Here is an 18,038-nt window from a genome sequence, read left to right on the forward strand (position 1 = left end):
CAGAGCCAGACTCCGTCTCAAAAAAAAAAAAAAAAAAAAAAAAAAATACCCCCAAACAAAGGCAAATATAAACCCTTACAGAACCCTTTTAAAAAAAAAAATTGCCCCATACAATGGTACATATCAACCCTTAGTGAACCCTTTTAAAAAACAAACAGGTTGAAAAACGGGTTAAAGTAGGCAAATACAGCATCTGCCTTTAGAGCTATCAACTCAGGAATTCTCTCAATTACGAAATCTTGCAGAGTTCTTTTTCTTTCTCAAAATCCAAGTGATGACAATATTCCTTACTCCAGATCTGGCATTTTTTCATCATCACTGTCTTATGAATCATCATCTGCTCCATCTACTTCTGGTAAATCTACATCCTCATCACCACCCATGTTGTTCATTTTCTCAGAGAAACGATCAAAACTAGACATGTCTTCATCTGAATCATCTTCCCAGTCTTCCCAATTATTGAAGTCAACACTAAGCCAATTAAGCTTTTCCCTTTATTTTGTTAACCTTGGCCATGACTGGCCAGATTCTCCTTTTCGTAAACAACATAAAATTGATCTGTCCATTCTTTTATGCTTGGAATCATTTGGGTCAATACAGTGAAAACGATCAATTCCATTTAAATGCTTAAAATTATCACTTCCTCCGAGACACCTGAATGTAAGTTTGGATTTTCAAAATTTACATTAACATCCTTACTGTCTTCAACACAAAATTCAATGAAGACATAGTCCCTTCGATCGTACCACTTTGCAGAAGCAGGCTGCACTGTGAACGGGGCAGGGAGACGGGCGAACGGGTGGACGGGCCTCTCTGGCGGCGCCTGCTGCTAGGGAGTCCACTTCTTTCCAGTGGCGACTCCGCGTTTTCTCCCCGTTGCGGCCTCTTCTGGATTCCCTCAGGCGACGGCGGCAGCGGCAGGCTCGACCTCGGTCCCCAGAATGCACCGCGCGGAAAGAGCGGCTCCTCCCGTCAGGAAGAAGAGGAAAGTGTCTCCAGGGTGATCTTAAAAATATTATGTCATAATGTCAATTTTTGCTAAAGAAGTGAACCTTAGGATCAACATTGTAACCCTCCTGGTTTTATTCACCCAGACTATAGGGACTGATAAGGATAGTGCTGCTTTGGATAGTCTCCTTTCTAGGGCTAAATGATCAGATTTGCAAAATCTGGATAGTTTTATGGGAATGTGGTTATTGGCTGGGGGAATGGAAAGAGGGAGTAGAGAGTGAACAACTGGATAAAGGTACAGGTAAAGATATGTGAAAACTCATGATTGACTCAAATACTCTAAATCTTGTCATAATACACTTGCAAAGTGTGAAAAGCAAAATAATTATGTTGGAGAGATGGCCAAATAAAGGCCAAAGATCTTGACACTGCAGAAATTATAGGAGAGGATTAAAGGAAGTACATGTGTACATGTAGCAAATACAAGAAAAGACTGAACTTGAAATTCATGCACAAGGTCAGGCTGCATAAACCACATAATAGTGGGTGTAACTCAGGAGCAGAACAATTGATCCGTGAAACAAAACTGTCTGCAATTTCCCAGGCTGGAGACATTTCCTGTCTTGGATGTCTGGATCTGTCTCAGTGCCCAGATAGCCTCACTTCAAAGTGTTTATGGGAACAGAAGCAATTGGCTGAGTGTGTTTGCTCAGCGCTAGGCGGAGGAAGTGAAAAAGGAGGTGGATTTAGGAAGTAAGTATGTATTTAAGAGCATGTGGACCACCAGAAGATAACCACTTTTCTTCAGACTATCAGCCAGGGCACTGCTCACGAAGAAGTAAACCCTGGGAGGGAAGAACTTGGGGAACGAGAGGACACAAGAATCTCTGCAGCTTCTTAGGTATGTAGGTAAGTCATAGAGGTGTTGGGTGCCTCAAGAAACAACATGGAGCTGCTCTCTCTTTTTAAAAATAAATACTTTTCGCCTGTAGTCCCAGCTACTCGGGAGGCTGAGGCAGGAGAATGGCGTAAATCCGGGAGGCGGAGCTTGCAGTGAGCTGAGATCCGGCCACTGCACTCCAGCCTGGGCGACAGAGCCAGACTCCGTCTCAAAAAATAATAATAATAACAAATAAAATAAAATAAATAAATAATTTAAAAAATATTTTCAACGTTACAGAAAAAGTGCAATAATAATCCAGGGAACTCATAGAAGTCTTTATCCAGATAACAGTATTTTTTGGAAACTTCCACTTAGTTATTTATTTATTTATTTAGGAAGATAGAGTCTCCACTCCAGTTGCCCAGGTGGGCGGGAGCAGTTGGATCATGGCTCACTGCAAGCCTCAACGTCCTGGGCTCAAACCAATCCTTCCCACCTCAGCTGCCGGGTACCCTGGGACGACAGACACACGCCACCATGCCAGCTAATTTTTTGTATTTTTTGAGAGACCAGGTTCACCATGTTGCCAGCGGGCTCAAACGCAGGGCGCAAGGATCGCCGCGCTCAGTCTCCCAAAGTACGGAATGCAGGCGTGAGCCACTGGGCCCAGGCTCCCCTATTTTAGTTTTTATCATTTTCTTTCTTGCGCTGTAAAACCACACACGTGTTACAAGCCATATATCTATATTCGAAGCATTTTGAGAGTAGTATAGCATACGTTGTGCTCTTTTCCTCCTTACCTATACGCGAGTGCATTCGCTAAGAAGAAGGAGCGTTAAATAATCAGTACAGTGTTACATTCAGTATATCAAACACAAGATACCAGTGGTTTCTCCCTACCCAGTTTCAGTTAACCATGGTCAACTATGGTCGAAAATATTAAATGGCAAATGCTAGAAATAAACAAGCATAATTTAAAGTGGCATGCTGTTCTGGGTAATGGATGAATCCGCACTGTCTCATTGAGCCTTACCTGGGATAGTGAATCATCCCTTGTCCACGTGTATCCAGTTTGTAGACACCACCCAGCCATTAGAGACTTAGTATCTGGATCAGATGCACCATCAAAGGTGATCTCAGCTTGTCACATAACCCTTATCTAGCCTAATAAATAGGCCCCAAAGGCAAGAAATGATGGATGCTGCAATTCAGATATTCAAAACAGAACCCGTAAAGTGCTCCCTTTACAGTGAAAAGGGAAAGTTTCTCAACTGAATAAGGAAAGGAGGGGAAGCATATGCGCAATTGGTAAAATCTACAGTAAGAAAAGAAGTTTTTTGTTTTTTTTGTTTTTTGTGAGACGGGAGCGCGCTCTGGCCGCCCAGGCTGAGTGCAGTGCCGGATCTCAGCTCACTGCAAGCTCCGCCTCCGGGTATGCCATTCTCCTGCCTCAGCCTCCGGAGTAGCTGGGCTACAGGCGCCGCCACCCTCGCCGGCTAGATTTTTGTTTTGTATTTTTTTAGGTAGAGACGGGGTTCACCGTGTATTCGCCAGAGATGGTCCGAGCGCCTGACCTCGTGATCCGCCCGGTCGCAGCCGCCCAAAGCTGGGATTACAGGCTTGGCCACGCGCAACGAAAGAATTTTTATCTGCAAAAGTTTGAACAGTACATTGTTATAATTGTTCTATTTTATTAGTTGTTGTTAATATACATTGTCTAATTTATAAATTAAACTTATGTAGATATGTATGTATAGGAAGAAAACAGTGCATGTAGGGCTTTAGACATTCACTGGGGTCATGGAACATATTCCCTGTGGATAAGGGGGACTGCCATAATACTCTTATCTACTACAGAGATTATAATTTTATCAATTGCCTCAATAATGTTCTTCATAGCAATTTTTTTCTTTTTTTTTTAAATTCTGGCAGGGAATGTCTGTCTTTGTAAGGGGATGAGACTGGCCTAGCAGGACAAAGATGCATGCTCAGCTCTCCTTAGGATCTTTTTTTTTTTTTTTGAGACAGAATCTCATTCCGTCACACAGGTGGCACCATCTTGGCCTTCTACCGGGTTCAAGCAATTCTTGTGCCTCAGCCTCCCGAGTGGCTGGGACTACAGGTGTGTGGCACCATACCGGCTAATTTTTGTATTTTTAGTAGAGATGGGGTTTCACCATGTCGGCCAGGCTGGTCTTGAACTCCTAACCTCAGGTGATCCACCTCCCTCGGCCTCCCAAAGTGCTGGGATTACAGGTATGAGCCACCAAGCCTGGCCTTCTTAGGATCTTTATGAGTAAGGGAACCCCCAGCAGGTCAGTTGTTTGATTTTCTTTGGTTTAATTCTTATTCCATTTCTTCCCTGAGAGTACAAAGCTAATCAGCAAGACCACCCAGGTGTTAAGAGATCTTTAGTAATAGAAGGAATCTGTCTTGACAAGATACAGCTTCAGTAGGGGCCTGAGATGTACAATTGGACATCTTCCCTCCAGCCTCACCTTAGGAGTAAGAATGGACTGTGGTACTTTTTCTATTCCTTTTTATCTTTTGTGGGGAAGGTGGGTAGCAAGAAGAGTAATAGATACTTGAATGAGCAAAAGCAAATTTGAGATAAAAATAAAGAGCTGGTATTCTGTGGTAAATCTAGTCCTATATTGAGAATAAGGCTTTCTCTAAGAATTTCCCTAAAGGAGAATGTGACCTGTACATACTTGTCTTCTCAATCATTCTCTGGTTATTTGGAACAAATTTCTGTTTAAGAATCAATTGATGTCAGGAGCATGGTGGCTCACACTTGTAATCCCAGCACTTTGGCCAAAGTGGGATGATTAATTGACCCCAGGAGTTCGAGACCAACCTGGGCAACATAGCAAGACTCGTTCCAAAAAAAAAAGAGCTGGGCATGGTAGTGTGTGCCTGTGATCTCAGCTACTTAGGAGGCTGCAGCAGGAGGATCACTTGACCCTGGGAGATTGAGGCTTCAGTGAGCTATGATGGTGCCACTGTGCTCCAGTCTGGGTGACAGAGCAAGACCCTGTCTCAAAAAAGAAAAAAAAAAAAATCAGTTGATGTCAACTTTCCTCACTGATTTACTATATGTAATTTACCTCAGAACTGCTTTCCCTGGTCATCTTCCTAGACTTCAAGAGAAAGAACATGAGGAAACTTCCACCTTTTATTACATAGCAATAGGGAATGTGGTGGGGAGGAACAAGAGAAATGGGAAAGGAAAGAGAAATCACTGCCTTGAAGAGGGTAATGTGGCGAAGGGAGAGGAGACCCCAAATACAATGCTGTAGGGCTTAGGGAGACTACAGTCTCTACTAGAGCCAATTTTGATCTTAAAGTCATGTTCTTCCATTTCCCGCTTCCTCTCCAGGCAAAATGAGGCTGAATCTGGTGCAGATCTTTTTCATGTTGCTGATGCTGCTGCTGGGCCTGGGGATGGGCCTGGGGCTGGGGCTTCAAATGGCTGCAGCAGTCTTGGAGGAGAGTGATCAACCGCTCAATGAATTTTGGTCCAGTGACTCACAGGACGAAACTGAGGCCACTGAGGAGGGAGAGGGCACCCAAACCACAGAAACGCTGGTACTTGGCAACAAAGAAGTGGTGCAGCCTGGCTGGCCAGAAGATCCCATCCTCAATGAAGATGAGGTTGGAGGAAACAAGATGCTCAGAGCCTCAGCTCTCTTTCAGAGCAACAAAGACTATCTTAGGCTTGACCAGACAGATAGAGAATGCAATGATATGATGGCACACAAGATGAAGGAGCCCAATCAGAGTTGCATAGCCCAGTATGCATTCATCCACGAGGATCTAAAGACAGTCAAAGCTGTCTGTAGCAGTCCTGTCATTGCCTGTGAGCTCAAGGGGGGAAAATGTCACAAAAGCTCCCGACCTTTTGATTTGACATTGTGCGAGCTGTCCAAACCAGACCAGGTCACTCCTAACTGCAATTACCTAACTTCTGTTATAAAAAAGCACATTATTATAACCTGTAATGACATGAAACTCCAGTTACCAACTGGATAATGAAGCAACTCATCTTTTTACTCTTCACCTTCTCCTGTTCCTCTTCCTTTTTTACTTCTTCTTTCTCACGTAGTTCTCCTGGTCTTAGGTATTACGCATATGTAATTCTTCCTTGCCTTGTGGGTCACCCAACTTGCATTTTGTTCCTAGGATTACAGATGGTAGAATAAGGTGATGCCTCGGTTCTCTCAGCTCTCCGTCTCTCCTTTCCTTTACCCTGGAAAGGAGTAAGTGAAGAGCTGCTGTAGTCCCTACTGTAGTCCTGGCCATCGATTTGTCTGCTTTCTTTTTTTTTTTTTTTTTTTTTTTGAGACGGAGTCTCGCTCTGTCGCCCAGGCTGGAGTGCAGTGGCCGGATCTCAGCTCACTGCAAGCTCCGCCTCCCGGGTTTATGCCATTCTCCTGCCTCAGCCTCCTGAGTAGCTGGGACTACAGGCGCCTGCCACCGCGCCAGGCTAGTTTTTTGTATTTTTTAGTAGAGACGGGGTTTCACCATGTTAGCCAGGATGGTCTCGATCTCCCGACCTCGTGATCCACCCGTCTCGGCCTCCCAAAGTGCCAGGATTACAGGCTTGAGCCACCGTGCCCGGCCGATTTGTCTGCTTTTCTAAGTTTGTCTCTGGATGTGGACTGGAAGAGTTTAGTGCATCCTTTACCCATGTTCTTCCCTGCTACCCACCCTGAGCCTCTACAACAATCACATAACACTCTTGGGTTTTGCACAACTGCATTTCTCTGTTGTGGATGCAGTTAAAGTGATTCTATCCGTGATGGCTTCTGGAGGACCATGTGGATCAGGCTTCCTTTTCTGAGCTTGCAAAAATTTAGGGACTAGGTTTGGGGGTCTGCTGAGGAGGTGGTGTGGTGCTGTAGAGCAAGATAGAACATGGGCTGGAGCAAGGATAGAACTCTTTTTTCTTGACCCTTCACTGCCCTTTTCTCTTTCTTCCCATCTTTTACTACCAGCCTCTTTGCTTTGCTTCTTGTTTTTATCTCTTACCTTTGCTTTTGTCCTTTGCTTCTTTTCTTCCTTTATTTTTCCTGTTCTCCTTTTCTTTCTTTCTTTCTTTCTTTTTTTTTTTTTGAGACAGAGTTTCACTTTTGTTGCCCAGGCTAGAGTGCAATGGCTCGATCTCGGCTCACTGCAACCTCAGCCTCCCCGGTTTAAGCGATTCTCCTGCCTCAGCCTCTGGAGTAGCTGGGATTACAGGCATGTGCCACCACGCCCAGCTAATTTTGTATTTTTAGTAGAGACGGGGTTTCTCCATGTTGGCCAGGCTGGTCTCGAACTCCCGAACTCAGGTGATCCACCCACTTCGGCCTCCCAAAGTGCTAGGATTACAGGTGTGAGCCACTGCTCCCAGCCTCTCTCTTTCCTCTTCTTTTTCTTTTTGGGCCTTCCCTTCTCTTTATCTGGATCCTTTTAGAGATTCAGTCAGCCGATACTGATCACTTATGCTATGTTGGTCCTATAGTCAGTCATGTAAGCAGATGTTAGTCCTATAGTCAGAGTCTGGCACAGGGAGCTGGAAGAGGGTGGGTCAAGAGAGTGAGAAAAAGAGAGAGGAAAAGAGAAAAAGAAAGTGAGAGAGAGAGAGTGAGCAATCTTTTGAATTATGTCCAGAAGCAGAATAGTGCTCATATTAGGTGCCCAGTAGATGTGGAATGAATGGGATGAGAGACAGTCTTTTTCTCATTTAGCATTATTTCCGCTTTCTTGCTCTAAAGAACAAGAAAGTTGGTGAAAGAATAATTTCAGCAGAGAAGGTATCACACTTAATCAAGGAGAAGAGAAGCTGTGTGGCTGGATACATAGAAGATGCAAGTGGCTGCCCTCAGCCTATTTCCTCTAAATTCAAATGAGAACTAGTGTAGTTAGTCATGCTTAGGGAGGAGAGGAATCTGAGAACATAGCTGTAAGGATTCACCGTGTGACTGGATTTTGAGATTTCCTTCCCCTAGAGTTTTTCTCTGCTTCACATTCCTAGACTATTACAGACCCAAGTCAGGGACATACATAAATGGGAGACTGAAGGGAAGAACGGTTTGCTTTACTCTGACCTGGCTTGCATTTTCCTGCTCTTTCTTTCGTTATTCTCCAGTTTACTTTATTCTTCCTGTTTTCACAGACAGGCAACCACTCTAGTATCCTCCTAGACTTCGCTGATTCAATATATCCCTTATACCTCTGACTCACTTCCAGCAATAACCTCTTAGGAACTGTGTTGTCTCCCAAGTAATTCTAATAATAGTGGACAGGAAGTGTGTCTCCATCTGTGGGCTACCCTGATGTTTTAGAGGTGGTGATGAAGTGGTGAAAGGTGATGACTCAGCCAAGGCAGATTCCTGAGGGCGAATCCCTGTCTGGGGAAAGAGATGAAAGATTATCTAAGGCAAGGGAGAAAAAAATGAGAAATGGGATGGGAAGAGGGGAAAGAAGAATAGGTGTCAGAGAAAATCGACCATGTTAGTGATCTGTCTGGTAGGTAAACCAAGGATTTAGGAATGAAATGTGAAAGGTCTCCATTGTATGGAGTGAATTATCAAGAGAATGGAATTAGCCAGGGATTAAAGCCTATATTCTGTAGTATTCCGATGTGGCTCCATCCTCTTCAGATTCCCTCCAGCTTCTCTCCCTAAGGGTTCCGGCGCTGTTTGATGAGTATGCTCATCTCCTCCGGGTCTTCACTTTGGGCAAATCTCAGTGGTCATGTGTTTTTTTGTTTTGTTTTGTTTTTGTTTTTCTGTTTAATCTGACCATGTAGACTATCTCAGGAAAGCAATTTACAAAATACAGGCCTCTAGTGGCTCAAGCAGGAAAGTATACCTTCCATGGCTGATAATAGGGTGACAAGGCATTGTGGGACCTCACCTCCCAGGGACAGAAAATTAACTCACTGTAGGTCAAATTCTGCCTCATTCAGAAGACTTTTGCCAAGTCTTCTAATTCCAATGTCTCTTCCTCTCTATACTTCCAGGATCTATGTTGAGCCCATGTGACAGATCCCCAGTCCCTTATCTACAGTACCCAAATCTCTAAAGCTTTGAAAACGGAAAGTTTTTTTTTTCAAAGTGGCCCCAAAACTCATTTAGATATGACACCTGACTAGACTGACTATTGAGGCTATTCATCTTCTTTATTTATGCTATGTGACCATTACATATTTCACTGTGGTAATATCACTGTGTTTTGTTATGAGTAGGCCCTTCTAAGAGTGCGTTAGTCATATATGATATAAACATACACACTGTAACATACAATGGTGCTTTTTAAAATCTGAAAATGTTGGCCAAAATGCATTGGCCCCAAAAGTTTCAAGTAAGAAATTGTGGGATCTATATATAATTATTTAATTAGCCCTTAATTAATTTGAGTATACCATATGTGATCCTAGTTAGGCCACTAGCATCTTTGTGGAAGGATCTGTATTATAAGTTTCTTCTATATTCTTCTTTGACACATTTATTAATCAATGACTATCTACTTATTGGCCAAGGGATGTCTCCTCTGCTGTTTGGAAGACACTCAAATATTGTCTTCAGAACACTCTGTACAAGTTTTTGGTCAGGTGTGGTGGCTTATGCCTGTAATCCTAACACTTTGGGAGGCTGAGGTGGGAAGAATACTTGAGCCCAGGAGTTCAGGACCAGCCTGGGCAACACAGGGAGACCTCATCTCTACAAAAAATATAAAAATTAGCCAGGCATGGTGGCACATGCCTGTGATCCCAGCTATTTGGGAGGCTAAGGTGGGAAGATTGCATGAGCCCCAGAGATTAAGGATGCACTGAGCTATGATTGCACCACTGCACTCCAGCCTGGGTGACAGATTGAGACCCTGTCTCAAAAAAAAAAAATGTATTTTAAGTTGTTCTGAACTTTGCTGCTTATTAACATTACTGGCCAGGCGTGGTGGCTCATGCCTGTAATCCCAACACTTTGGGAGGCTGAGGCAGGTCGGTTACCTGAGGTCAGGATTTCAAGACCAGCCTGGCCAACATGGCAAAATTCCATCTCTACTAAAAATACAAAAATTAACCCGGCATAGTGGCGCAAGCCTGTAGTCCCAGCTACTCGGGAAGCTGAGACAGGAGAATCATTTGAACCTGGGAGGTGGAGGTTGCAGTGAGCCAAGATCGCACCATTGCACTCCAGCCTGGGCGACAGAGCAAGACTCTGTCTCAAAACAAGCAAACAAACAAACAACAACAACAACAAAACATTACCTTGGGGAGTTTAAATTTTTTTAAATTAAAAACAATTCCAGGGCCCTCTTCTAGCAATATTGGTTTAATTAATCTGAGTTGGAGCCTAGACATCAGGTGGGGTCCAGGCATCTTGGAGCCTACCAGTTTTTCTGTGAATTAATGTTTCAAAACTGTTAACAAAGATGTTGAACTGCTCGGGTTATTAACTAATCTGATGTGGTGTGCTGTAGGAGAAAAGAACCAATTCTTGGGATAAATGTGAGAATATCTCAGCTTTGCCCCTCGAAAAAAACCAGTTGTGACTCTGGGAATTGCCCTCAGCTCTCAGAATCTGAGGTTTCTTATCAGTAAAATTAGATAATGATCATACCTACTTTATAGGGTTGTTGTGAGGATTAGATGAGATTGAACAGCCCACGGTAGGGTTCAATGAATGGCAGCTGCATTTGGTGGTGATGTTGCAGGGCTCACTGCCCATGGTATTTTGACGGAGTCCTTCTGGAAGCAGCACTATAACACGAAGGGCAAGACCGTCAGCATAGGTTTGAGTTTCAGGTTGTTGGCAGTATGCGGATATGTGGGATCTTACTAAATTTCATTCCTTGGATGGCCACAAAATTTATATTCTCGGGTCAGTAGAGTCCTTAGACTTGAGCAAGCAGGGCCACTGCCCTCAGGACTCCCCTATACTTTGGAGTGCCTTCTACATAGGAAGTTCCCCCGCTACAGTATCTGGGACTGGCTGAGGCTCCCCTGCTACAGTATCTGGGACTGGCTGAGGCCAGCAGCCATGTGGTTAGGGTGCTCTGAGCTTAGCCTAGGACTGGTGTGGGCCCAGGTCCCATTTCTCCCCTTTGGAGCACTGTTTCCCTACTGCCATGTGTGATCAACTAGGTGCCACAAAAGAGTTCTGAGACTTGGTCAGGCATGGTGGCTTATGCCTGTAATCCCAACACTTTGGGAGGCTGAGGTGGGTGGATCACCTGAGGTCAGGAGTTCGAGACCGTGCTGGCTAACGTGGTGAAACCGCGTCTCTACTAAAAATACACACACACACAAATGCTGGACGTAGTGGCAGATGCCTGTAATCTCAGCTACTTGGGAGGCTGAGGCAGAATTGCTTGGACCTGGAAGGCAGAGGTTACAGTGAGCAGAGATCTCACCACTCCTCTCCAGCCTGGGTGATGGAGTGAGGAGGCTCTGTCTCAAAAAAAAAAAAAAAAAAAAAAGAGTTTTCAGACTTACACCTAAGAGGGTCCTTCTGGGGCCCTAAGGCCAGGGCCTGGTTCCAGGAGGGTGGCCTGGTAAATGGATTTCTCCTTCTGGCTGGTGTGGTATTTTTTTGTGTGTGAGATCACCAGAGTGGACCATCAGAAAGGTGCTGACACTTGATTTTGGATGATTCAAATATATCCTGGACACAGGATGAATCCAGGACTCTGGGCCACCGGTGACCATTTACTACTGATCTTAAGGCTTGAGCTGCATGTGTGGAGGCTTTTGCTGTTTTGCTGGCTTTTGCTAATTCTGGTCTACAGCACCCAGGGGTAGTAGCAGTACATGTTTCTTACCCTGTGAACTCCCCGTTGCTGGCATCCCTTTTGCAAGATGCATACCATGTGGAGGTGTGGAGTGACTGCTCCTGTCTGCTGTAAGGATTTTGAGACTCTTGCTCCTCAGTGCCAATGAGGAATTTCTTCTTCTTCTTTTTTTTTTTTTGAGAGGGAGTCTCGCTCTATCGCCCGGGCTGGAGTGCAGTGGCACCATCTCGGCTCATTGCAACCCCTGCCTCCCAGGTTCAAGCAATTCGCTGGCCTTGTCCTCCCAAATAGCTGGGGTTACAGGCGCATGCCTGGCATGTACAGCTGGACATGACACCATGCCTGGCTAATTTTTGTATTTTTAGTGGAGACGGGGTTTCACCATGTCTGTATGTGGATACATACAGGCCGGTCTTGAACTCCTGGCCTCAAGTGATACACCCACCTTGGCCTCCCAAAATGCTGGGATTACAGGCATGAGCCACCGCTCCCAGCCCCAGTGGGGCATTTCCTATCAATGTTCTCTCTTGCCTCCAAATGGTAGGTGATAACATGCTCTGTTGGGTTGGTCTTAATCTGTGCAAGATGAAGGATAATCACTCCTTGCATGAATGGGATGCTTTTTTCAGTCTGCCCACAGATCCCTTGCTGGTGGCAATGTGTGGAAGGTAGGAATGTGATTAGTTGTGAAAGAGGTCATGTTCTAGGAATGCAGTAATTATGGCTTAAAGAGTTCAAGAGAAAATGTCATTAGAAGATATGTTTTATGTTTATACTACAAAATTCCAAATGGCAAATTCTACATTGCCTGAAAATTAATCATCATTCTCATTTTCTTGCATATTCTGGATAAGACTTGCATTTGTGATCATCATCAACAATGTAAAGTAATAAAGTAACCTTTGAGAGAGTCATTGGAAGTTGGTATTTAGGCCATACAGTGGATAATTCCCTGTCATGGGTAACACTATAACCGGCATTAAATGGCACTAGGAAACTACAGAGGCAAGAAGATACAAATTGTTTCAATTTAAATAGGTTTTGAAGAGCTGTAGCAGTGCTATACACTTTTCTCTTGTGGTTGGAGACATGAAATTATTCAAGAATGGTACTTTTCGCAGTAAAGAGCATGAAGAAATGATTCCTAGATCTAACAGGAAGAGATGATATCTGGACACCCCAAAGAATCTCCATATACACTGATTGGACAATAAAGAAATATATATAGTATCTCTTCTTTTCTCATTATTCTAAAACTTCATTGACAACTCATGATACTTCACTTGGGCTCATAAATTTTGTAATATATTTAAACACGAAACTGTTTATATAGATAGGGCCCTCTTCCTCACCCTTCCGCCAAAAAAACTTTAGCCCAGGGCCACACACAGTAGAGGCAACTCTGGTTGTGGCTGTATCCAAGGTAATGTCTCATGTGTCATGTCCTTATTAGGCCCTCGACAAGAACTCACCTCCTTGCCTCCCTCAAGTGCTCAGTCTACCAGGCAGGGTAGACTCAGTTGGTTCTTTTCAAGCCTTCTCCTTCCCATGAAATGAAGTTACGTTATCCAGCAGAGATTCATTGCTGGTGGGGTCAAAAGGAACTCCAGGGCACAGAGTTGCTGTCATTTTCAGCAATGCTTTGATTTAGCGTGGAATTTGTTGATGTTCCTGCCTCCATTCCCTGTATCCTACCCATAGACCTGCCTTTCCCTCTTCACATTTTTGCACTGGGCTCCAGTTCGTTTTCAGAAAGTGGTTCATATACCAGAGATGTCACTTCCAGGAGCAGCTGTGCTGATTCTTTATAAGAGTTACGATTCAGAAACCAGGTAAAGTTTGGATTTAGGGGAAAGGTAAGGGGAAGAGGAAAATGGTGGTATTAAGGCTAAGCAACAGGGGCAATGAGAGAAATGTGAGTCTCATGTCGAGACCTAATAGTCCATTTACCTATGGAAATAGGATTTCAGGAGGTACTGGGATATCCCAGTGTTTCAAAATGTCAGCTCGCCAGCACTAGCATGAGGTTAGTGTTTGGAATTATATCCTTATAAACTTATTGCATAATCCATACACAAGGATATAAAATTATTAACTTCAAAAATGGGGTCTTCAGCACATTTATGAGGTGACAAGAAGAAAAGAAAAAAGCAAAATAAGCCTTATTCTATGAATGCTTTTGCATGCGTGTGGCACTGTGCTACCTACTTACTGAGTACAAAGTCATTAAAACAAAACAAAACAAAAGAAACAGGCTTTGCAACATATCCACAAATGAGATCCAGAGGGGAAAATTGTGATAGGAAGAAGGAAGGTGATGTGATTAGAGCCAGCCCTGGGAACTGCTCTGGAAAGCTGGTCTAGCTAAGGACCAAACATACAGCAAGCAACCGTATTAGAAGAGTGGGGTTAAAATTATATATTTGTAAGGCTGAGAACAGTTGATACATATAGATCTCCCTTACCAGGGAGGTGCAGCCATCCCGCAGCTGCTGAGTGTTCCCTGTCAAGAATTCACAGGTGCACTCTTCTCCAGAGCATAGCCTCCAGCCTATGGGGGTCTCCTTGTTGACAATGCCTAAAAGGTTATGTCCTTCCCCAGGAGTAGCCCACAGCCAATGACTGGCTGATATGGATGTGTAAGAACTTAGACCTCTTGCCTCAATCTTATGGCATCTGTCATGTTTTAGAGCTCCCCATGGAGTCAGGCTTGAGACTAACCTTTAGCTAAAATCACTTCTTTGTTTAGCTTTTTACATACAGGTTTCTCCTAAGAGCACTCCTTCAATAAATCACTAACTCAAGAACATGCTCTAAGGAAGGAATAGGGAATTCATTTTTGAAGCCCTCCAAGAGCTGAAGGTCAAGGGCCCAGGTTGGAGATCACTTCAGGCAGGTGGGCAGGGTAGACTCTAGAATGTCAGGGTAGCATAATGGTTAAGCACATGGAATCTGGAACTTCAACTGAAAGTTCCAGAAGTTTCATTGAAATTGTACTTCTAACATTTACTAGCTTGTCTTAGGTAAGTAACTTCAATTGAAAGTTCCAGAACTACATTAAAATTGTAGTTCTAACGTTTACCAGCTTATCTTAGGTAAGGAAACTCTCTGGTTATACCCAGTAGAACTAACACAATGCCTTGTGCATTGTAGGTGTTCAATGTGTATATATCTAGTTGAACTCACAGTTTTTTTTTTTTTTTACTTAGCCTATTCTCATACATTGACTAATATGCCTTTTTTTTTTTTTTTTTTTGATAGAGTCTCGCTGTGTTGCCCAAGCTGGAGTGCAGTGGCACCATCTCAGTTCATTGCAACCTCTGCCTCCCTGGTTCAAGCGATTCTCATGCCTCAGCCTTCCGAGTAGCTGGGATTACAGGCACCTGCCACCACGCCAGACTAATTTTTGCATTTTCAGTAGAAACGGGGTTTCACCATGTTGGCCAAACTGTTCTCGAACTCCTGACCTTAGGTGATCTGCCTGCCTCGGCCTCTGAAAGTGCTGGGATTACAGTGCCACTGTGCCCGGCCATGACTTGATCTTCCCTGGTCCAAATATTCTGGTCCCTGAATCAGTGATGTTTTCATTACACTATGTTTCCAACTTTCTTTTTCTAAATCTAAATTTAAAAAAATGTTTTAGCCTGGGCACGGTGACTCATGCCTATAATCCTAGCATTTTGGAAGGCCAAGGCAGGAGGATCACCTGAGGTCAGGAGTTCAAGACCAACCTGGCCAACATGGTGAAACCCTGTCTCTACTAAAAATACAAAAAAATTAACCACGCGTGGTGGCACATGCCTGTAATCCCAGTACTTGGGAGGCTGAGGCAGGAGAATTGCTTGAACCCCCGAGGCGCAGGCTGCAGTGAGCCAAGATCGCACCACTGCATTCAAGCCTGGGCGACAAGAGCGAAACTCAGTCTCAAGGAAAAAAAAAATTCTTTTAGAGGTGGGGGGCTTTCTATATTGCCTAGGCTGGCCTTAAACTCCTGGCCTCAAGCGATCCTGTTTCGTTGGCCTCCCAAAGTGCTGAGATTACAAGAGTGAGCCACTGCACCTGACCTTTCTTGATCTGTGGTTAGTTGGCCATCTGTCATCAATATCTGAGACTACAGAAGCTCTTGATGAGAGCTTCATGTTTTTTAGCTACTATGGTGGCCTTAAAATGTGTCCACACAGTCACTAATGCTCTTCCCTTCAAACGGTGAGCTTAATCTCTCTCTCCTTCAGTGTGACTGACCTCAGTGAGAGAATCTGCTAGAAATGAATTCACTTCCAATGAACAGAATGTGATCAAAGTGATGGCATGCCTCTTCTGAAATAGGTCCAAAAAAGGATTTGGCTTTCTCCTTGCTCTTGAGCTCACATCACTTGCTCTGGGGGTAAGCTAGGTGCCACATCATGAGAACACTCAAGTAGCACAATGGAGAGACCCATGTGGGAATTGAGGTCTTCTGCCAACACCAGGAAAGAATTAAGACCTCCTCCCAAAGGCCATGTGGGTGAGCCATCTTGCAAGCAGCTCCTCCAACCCCAGTCAAACCTTCAGATGACTGCAGCCCTAGCTGACATTTTTACTGCAAGCTTATGGGAGACCCTGAACCAGAACCTATCAGTTAACCTTCTTCTAAACTCTTGACCTTTAGAAACTGAAACACAATACATATTTGTTGCTTTAACTGCTAAGTTTTAGAGTAATTTGTTTCACAGCAATAGATAATATAGTTATGAAATGCAAGATTTTCTGGTCTGGAATGACTCATTGTAGTGTTTTTTCCATCTCTCCACTTATATCATTTTTTCTTTATCTAGTAACTAAAGAATTATTTTACTTCCTCTCCCCTTCCCCATCCCCAGGCTAATGATTGACCTACTAACTTAGTTAAAAACCATAGAATGTTTATCATTTTAGGACATTTATAAGCTTATGAAATGTATTTGCTTATCCAGTTATCTCCAGAAATATTAAAGATTACTGCTTATTCTGATTATTTTAAGTTCCTCACATAAAAAAAAGACACTATTTAACATTGTCATGGGTTAGGGTACTAGGCTGGTAAGAATATATGCTGATACACATGCTTCCTAGAGGGCAATTTGATAATATGCAGCAAAAGTGCTTAATATATATTTTTTAAATCTTTGACCCCAGGATTTTACTTTTCATAATATATCCTAAGGAATCAATTTGGCAAATGCATAAAGTTGTATGAATAAGAATGTTCATCATAGCATGATGTATAATGGTAAAAGTAAAAAAATTCTAAGTGTCCAACATCAGGGATTATTTAAATAAATAGTAGTTTAACAATGGAATAGTATTCAATCCCGAAAGGGATAATAAAGGCCTACATTTGTTGACATGAAAGAATGTAGATGAATTCAGTGAAAAAAATCTATGGTGTGTTTATTACGATTTCATTTTGTGAAAATACATGCCTACCTTTGTAAATAAAGTTCTATATATATTTTTTCTAATGTATGTTTAACTTTCTTATACATGCATATATATATATGCATGTAAAAAATCCTGGAAGCATAGATGTCAAAATGTCATCGGTGGTTAACTTTCAGTGATGAGATTTAGAGCAATTTTAATTAATTCATTATTTTCAAATTTATTTGTATTTTCTAATGTTTTCCTAGTGATTTAATGAATAAAAGAGCAATACAATTCATTGTAAAAAATTAGGAAAATACAGACGAAAAGGACAAAGTCATGGTTAAATGTAGTCACACTATTTAAAATTAATCACCCTTAATATTTAGGTGCATACTTTTAGTTTTCTATGTGCAAATATACATACAAACATGTATATGTTAAAAAACATTGGAATCAAATATTATTTACAGGGTTGCCTTATCATTTTGAACTGTAATTTTAAATGTTTGAAACAACATCAATCTCACAGAAAAACTGCAAGTACAACACAAGTAACTCTCTTTTATTCCGGAACCGTTTAAGAATAAGTTACTGAATGCGCCTCCACTCCTGAATACTTTGGTGTGCCTTTCTTGTAACAAGGATATTCTCATATATAACTATCAAAATCAGGACATTACTGTTAACATTTACATTATGCTACCATCTAACTCAGACTCTACTCAAATTTTACTATTTGTCTCAATAATGGTCTTTAGAGCAAAAAGATTCAATCAGAATCATGTGTTTCATTTAGTAGTCATGTCTCTTCATTCTCATTGGGTATTATACAGTTCCGCAGGCTTTCTTGGATTCATGACTTTGACTCTTTTGAAGATTCCAGTCCAGTTATTTTGTAGAATGTCTCTCAATGTGGGTTTGTCCTGATTAGATTTAGATTCTCCATCTTTGGCAGAGGTGTCACAAAAATGGTGCGTGTTCTTCCCACTGCATCCTCTAAGTTTCAATTCTATTTCTTTTTTTTTTTTTTTTTTTTTTT

General features: G+C 42.7%; 1 protein-coding gene and 1 pseudogene across 4 annotated transcripts; one reads left to right on the forward strand and one right to left on the reverse strand.

The window, feature by feature from the left end:
• Nucleotides 1-272: 272 nt before the first annotated feature.
• Nucleotides 273-1,274, reverse strand: LOC108527290 (prostaglandin E synthase 3 pseudogene; annotated as a pseudogene).
• RNASE10 (ribonuclease A family member 10 (inactive)) lies at nucleotides 977-5,914 on the forward strand. 4 transcript variants are annotated; one of them, XM_017868520.1, is made up of 3 exons: nucleotides 977-1,000; nucleotides 1,760-1,860; nucleotides 5,214-5,914. In XM_017868520.1, the coding sequence occupies exon 3, from the start codon at nucleotides 5,219-5,221 to the stop codon at nucleotides 5,864-5,866; it is 648 nt and encodes a 215-aa protein (XP_017724009.1). In that variant the 5' UTR covers nucleotides 977-1,000; nucleotides 1,760-1,860; nucleotides 5,214-5,218; the 3' UTR covers nucleotides 5,867-5,914. The 4 variants fall into 4 exon arrangements, with proteins under 4 accessions (XP_017724009.1, XP_017724011.1, XP_017724008.1 ...); XM_017868522.1 differs by having other exon boundaries at nucleotides 983-1,000; nucleotides 1,760-1,852; XM_017868519.1 differs by lacking the exon at nucleotides 977-1,000 and having other exon boundaries at nucleotides 1,634-1,852.
• Nucleotides 5,915-18,038: the final 12,124 nt, after the last annotated feature.

The sequence above is a fragment of the Rhinopithecus bieti genome, unplaced genomic scaffold (assembly GCF_001698545.2).
Source record: "Rhinopithecus bieti isolate Rb0 unplaced genomic scaffold, ASM169854v2 scaffold_3902, whole genome shotgun sequence".
Classification (NCBI taxonomy): Eukaryota; Metazoa; Chordata; class Mammalia; order Primates; family Cercopithecidae; genus Rhinopithecus; species Rhinopithecus bieti.

Coding starts and splice junctions, on each gene's coding strand:
- RNASE10 (XM_017868519.1), top strand. CDS start 1,711: ATGTATTTAAGAGCATGTGGACCACCAGAAGATAACCACTTTTCTTCA. Junction 1,853..5,213: donor GAATCTCTGCAGCTTCTTAG/GTATGTAGGTAA, acceptor CTTCCTCTCCAG/GCAAAATGAGGCTGAATCTG.